This window comes from Eutrigla gurnardus (genome assembly GCF_963514095.1).
Source record: "Eutrigla gurnardus genome assembly, chromosome: 8".
Classification (NCBI taxonomy): Eukaryota; Metazoa; Chordata; class Actinopteri; order Perciformes; family Triglidae; genus Eutrigla; species Eutrigla gurnardus.
The window spans coordinates 12,404,973-12,410,972 of NC_139922.1; the positions used below are offsets into that span (position 1 = coordinate 12,404,973).

At 44.6% G+C, this 6,000-nt stretch overlaps 1 protein-coding gene across 1 annotated transcript in view; it reads left to right on the forward strand.

Moving 5' to 3' along the window:
- The window catches only part of LOC311016830 (chemokine-like protein TAFA-2), a 75,262-nt gene extending 70,145 nt beyond the window's left edge, over positions 1-5,117 (forward strand). Inside the window, exons 4-5 of the mRNA XM_084014791.1 lie at positions 1,013-1,137; positions 4,629-5,117. Coding sequence (XP_083870917.1) covers positions 1,013-1,137; positions 4,629-4,640 — 137 coding nt within the window. The 3' untranslated portion in view covers positions 4,641-5,117. The remainder of the gene's footprint in view (positions 1-1,012; positions 1,138-4,628) is intronic.
- The last annotated feature ends 883 nt before the right edge of the window (positions 5,118-6,000 follow it).

A 6,000-nucleotide genomic window follows, 5' to 3' on the forward strand; every position in this document is an offset into this window, starting at 1 on the left:
AAATTATAGCTTTCGATCGATAAGAAAACCCAAGTAGGCCTATGTATACCTAGAAGGTAGTTCACTTGCTGTTGAGAACAGCATCAGTTTGTTTTTTACCAGAATTCAACACCAATTTTAGCTTCAGCAGGCTAGACTGCACATAATCAAATGAAGACTGCAATAAATCAAAAGCCTGTACAATAGAAGATGAACAGCAATAAATTATAGTATCATCAGCATAGAAATTATACAGTTGATACATTTTCACATAACTTATTGACATGGATGGAAACCAGTATAGGTCCTAACACAGAACCCTGGGGCACTCCCTCTGACACTGTCAGAAAAGAGGAGATGGAACCAGACATCTGAACACATTGTGTTCTATTAGACAAGTAGTTTGCAAACCAGGATGCTGCATGCTAAGATATGCCAATATGATGCAACATACTGATCAAAATACTATGCTCAAATGCCTTCGACAAGTCAATAAATAGAGCAACACAATATTGTGTGCAGTCTAACGCCTCGATGACATCATTTATCCCCTCGAGGATAACAGTGATAGTGCTATGCTGTTTCCTAAAACCAGGTTGATATTTGGATAATCGTTAAAATCAAGAAAGTCCTTGAGTTGATAACTGACTGCTTTTCAAATATCTTTGCCAAAATGCACAGCACAGAGATCGGTCTATAACTATTAACATTTGACGGTTCACCACCCTTCAATAGCGGAAGAATGAAGGCAGATTTCCAGATTTGGGGGATTTTATTGCTAACAAGACATATGCAACAGAATGAATGGAAACACACAATTCACATTTCCTCTTGGCCATTCTCTTAAAAGTTATTTTACAGTTAGTGTGGAAACTTGGCCAGGTAGAACTCAGAATCTAAATTCCCAAAAACACTAGAAACACATGAAAGCATGAAATGAAAAAAAAGAAAGAAAAAGAAACCCACAAAAATGGAGTCACGTTTTTACCAAACTAAATATTTGCCCCCATTCTTTCTCCCCTCCCCCTCTCAGCCTCCATCGTAGCCCAGAAGTGGTGGTGTCAGATGCAGCCTTGTATGGATAATGAGGAGTGTAAGGTTCTCCCAGACCTCACAGGATGGAGCTGCAGCACGGGCAACAAAGTCAAGACCACGAAGGTTGGTGTTCTCTCTCTCAGTAATATCTCTATCCCCCTCTCTCTCACACAAACACTGTTTATCCATCTCCCGCATCCATGCATGGACACACCCGGTCAGACCCACCACAAAGTGACCCACTTCCACCTCTGATGTTCTACGTCTGCCCTCTCTTCTTCTGCCTCGTTTGTCTCCATCTCCTGCTCCTCTTCTCCCCTCCATCCTTTTCCTCACCCAATTCTGCTCTCTTTACTTTCTCACCCTGCCCATCTTGGATCTAACATCAAACAGTCTCTGAAGAAAAACAAGGCCAACAGGAACAAGGCAAATAACACGCGCACCAACAGCAAGAGAGCACATCACGATTCCCTTCACTCCCACTTGCCCTGCTTCTCTGCGTCTGACTGGCATGCCATCTGACTCGCGGCAAAAACAACGATCCACCACAGCCGATACACTAGAGCGGTAATTGATCGTTTTTAGCCCATAAGACACTCTGCGACTGTTCTTCTAATCGTGTTTCATACATTTTCATGTAGTGCTGTACATTACAGCCTGTATCTCTCTGCTGAGCCCCGAACCTCACCACCTGTTGGCTTCTCCACAGCGACTTGACCCCGAGTGGACTCTTGGCTGCCAGTCATAGGAGGGACTTTGTGCGAAGCCTCACCTCTCGCCACCGTACGCTTCTGTTTCTAACCTCCATCCTTCTCTCTGCCTTCTCATCCTCCATTATTCATGGCCGGGTTCAGACCTTTGTTTTCTGCCTAAATAATTGATCGAAGGCGTGGTCAGAGGAGGGAGAGTGCATCTCCTCGGGAAAAAAGAGAGAGGGATAAGTAAAGCACAAGACACACGTGGGTTCCTCTGACTTTCCCACTCTCTCTTCCTTTCAAACACTAAAATATCTCCCATACACCGAGCTGATTACGAATTCCTTCCTTACTTTTTGACTCTGCTCACCTCTCGCCGAGCAAAGTGGACCTCGCATCCTCAAGTCACACTCTTCCCCTCCTCATCTCAAAATAGTTTTCTGCTGTGCTGGACCCGAGCTCAAATATGCAGTTCATAAGCATAACTGAATTCCCCAAAAACCCAGCGCTCACATCACAGCGAGCATAAAGAGACAAAAGAGATGGAAACAGAAAACGGCAGAGTGGTCTCGGAGTACGAAACGGGCATAATTGAAGGGGAGCTCGCGAGGGTTGATCAGATATGAAGATGATGTAAGTTCTGAATGTGCGAGTGCCATTCAGAAGTCGATTCACAGATCTGATCTCATGCATTTAGTGTTATCAACCCAAAGAGCGTATTCATAATTTCCCGAGCGAGATCAAAGTGAGCCAGATTCAGCCGAGCACCGCTTTATCATTGACTCGGTCGTAGTTTGAAAGAGCACAAATATTTGCTGTCTCTTGCATTCAGGTCTTTGATCAATGATCTGTGTGTGTGTGTGTGTGTGTGAGAGAGAGCACTATGAGAGCGTGTTAGCTGATGTGCTTGCCTGATGATGAAAAGAGTGATTTTTTTTCTCCTCTGGTGTGGTACGTTGAGGTCAAGATGCGCTGGCATCCAGATCAATAGCATCGAACGTTCTCTTATAGTCCCATTAAGACCCGCTCGTAAATTGAAATTGACGATGGAGTGAGAGAAAATGAGGATGAGAGAGAGAGAGAGAGAGAGAGAGAGAGAGAGAGAGAGAGAGAGAGAGAGAGAGAGAGAGAGCAGCATAAAGGAAGAACGAGGCCGGTTGAGATAGATGAGAAAGGAAAGAATAACAAGCGGAGGCAGAGGTGATAGGAAGATAAAAGCTTATTGGAACTGGTCAGCGGACAGGGAGCTTATGCTCCGTGTGTGTCTGGGTACACGGAGCAGGCCAGAGTACAAAAGAGGGTTTGGCACTTTCCATCCTTTCTTCCATCCATCCCTGGCTGGGAGCAGAGGAGAGGAGGAGAGGGGGAGGGCAGAGGGAGGAGAGAGGGAGGGGATGGAAGACAGCTCGATCAATGCCAAATAATATCATATGGATGAGCAGACAGACACGGCCGGGCTGCCAAGCCACTGAGCTGTCATACACCGCAAGGTGTGTGTGTGTGTGTGTGTGTGTGTGTGTGTGTGTGTGTGTGTGTGCCTTTGCGTAGAAAGCTTACATCAACACAAAACCCGATGTGGCACTGTGCAAGCACCATCAACCTAAAGAGGGCTTTAGGCACTATATTCTGAAATCTCTTCCACAGAAACCATACAAACAGTGAATCAAGACCTATGCAAATCCATTAATGCAGCTTTCAGGTGATCAAATAATAATATGAATCCAGATCAAACCATTTATATAATTGCTTCGCGTGATCTACTCTTGTGTGACTAAGTCATTCACAAAGAGTGTCTAGAATGTGGGAGTGAAGGGGACATCCGCCTCGTGGCCATCTGAGCTGCCACTAGTGGAGACAGTTAAAGCTTGTGGAATAGGCAATAGAAAACATGGCACTCGTGGGCCTTTACAGGCCCATAGAGATGACAGTAGAGAACTGCTTGTGTTCTTTGTAAATTGAGATCTAACCACTTAAATCTGCTTTTTTTTTAGAAGGCACAGAAACTGCAACCTACAGGCATATTTAAACAGGCGAGGGGTGAACACCTGAAGGGGGTTTGAAGCACCTTTAAGCGTGGCAGGCACAGAGACGCAGCGGTGTACGCGTGTAGTGAACTGGCTCGACAACAAACGCCTGCAGACTCTTTGATCAGGCACAGGAGTAGACGCCTGAAGGCAATGGGATCGGGCCCAGAAAGATGGCCCGGAGCCACCGGGAGCAGATACGGTAGAGCGGTTTCAGCTCCCAGCTTGGAGGAAACGCTCCTACGAGCCTCTCTCAGTGATGGTTGGCCTTCACACTTTGTTAGATGGCCCCTGGGTCGAACGAAAGACGGAGTCCCACAACAGGAAGTACAGAGGGGGCGGCGGGTGTTGGGGCGAAGCCACTGGAAAACACAATGAGAGAGAAAAGCATGCAGGAAAAACGAATTACAGACTTGGGGAGTCTGGTCTCTCACACGCCAAAGCACCGGCAGTTACACGGCAATTTGTTGTCTGTTTGGTCGTTTGGCCGGTTGAGCGTCTCCTAATTGCTTGAAATCATCCAGAAGTGAGTGCACGAGCAGAGAAAATGGAAAAGATGGATAGACGCGATAAAGAGACCATGTGATTAGAGCAGCCGTCTTGAGAAATAGACAAAATGACGTGGCAGCGTGCCAGGCACTGAGAGCGAGGCATTGTGGGCCGCCTGCCATGATTCAAGCTGCGTCTTGTTTCGTCCCGTGCCAGGAGAGACGGAGCGCTAGCCACGTCGCCGGCGCTCCACCAACATGAATCGCTTCCCATTATTTCCAAATAGCAGACATCGTTTCAAAGGTTCTACCAGAATATTTTGTACTTTGGTTCTGTTCGGAGCTTCATCACCAACTGTTTTTGAGAACTACTTTCAGTGACCCACTTTCTTTTCTCCCCGATTCAGGTGACTCGATAGTCCTACCCATCTCAAGAGGAGCAGCAGAAATGGCGATGGAGTTACTTACACAGCACAATGGACCTATCAGCGGTGAGGAAACACACTCAGACGGACTTCTGTGAGGAACGAGTAAATGTTTAATTTTTTCTGAGGACATCCGAGATGCGAAGGCTGAAGAGACAGGACTCTTTACACCGTCTTCCATCACCTTAAAACACAACTGAGTGTCCTTGGTCCTTTTGCCGAACAGGACTGCATCACCCACAATCCTTTACTGGTACAAACAACAACTTCAAACAAGTGGACAGTGACATAAAAACAGTGGCTAAAAAAAAAAATTCCTTTACAGCATTCTGTATTCTTCATCTCTCTTCTATGGCTTAGTTGTGTTCGATATGCATACTGGAAATAAAGGGGATCTGGACTTTAGACGGCTCTCCTGCATTATAAACGAGCATACAAAAAAATATATGAGGGAATAGATCCAGAATGGCTGTCTCATATAGTCGGGGTGACACGTTTAAATTTGACTGTGCCACATATGACACGCTCGATGCTGTCAAAATGTTTCTCACGTCTGAAACCCAACCTTTTCTCTTTTTTCAGATTTCACCTGCATAAGAATATTTACCTTGAATAGTTTGTGGCTTACCACATGCCATTTTTTTTTTAAATGGAGAGACAGTTTGTCATTCTTTTTTTGTTGACAAAAGGACAAAATCCTTTCAGGGGTGAGGTTAGACTAATACCAAGTAGATGTTATGGTATATTGAAACATGTAAACGTGTAAAAAATGGTCCATGGAATCAACGGGGCTAAAAATAAATCAACGCTCTAATGGTTTTAATATCTGTGTTTTTAAACGCCTGTTAACCGCTATTGAGTACATGTGTCAGTATTATATGAAATGAATAAAAACTTTCAAAGGAAAAGAGAAATCTCTGCATTTTTGGTTTCCTCCGATGAAGGGTCCAAAGAACTGTATTGTTTCACATCGGATGCTTGGAGCTGAAAGCATTATTGATAACATCAGTTTGAATTGATTTCCTAGAAACACTGAAGCGACAGGAAGTAGAATTAAGAAATGTGTAACCACTGGTGTTATTGTGTTGACTCCAAGAAATGTCATCAATAACTGGTAATTGTTTTCCTGTTATTTTTTAAAATTGAATCATCTTGATTTCCTGCTTCAAATTAAATTGTTTGTTGACAAACAGGAAAAAACTCCAGATAATGGAACGCTGTTCTTCCTCCAACATGCTGACCTCGATGGGGAAAGTCTAGCAGGAGAAACCTGTTTATTGGGCTGGAATTTCCCCACAGAAATCCCAAGCAGGTGAGGAAGGAAAAAAGATATTTGTATGCAGAACGTTCCAGC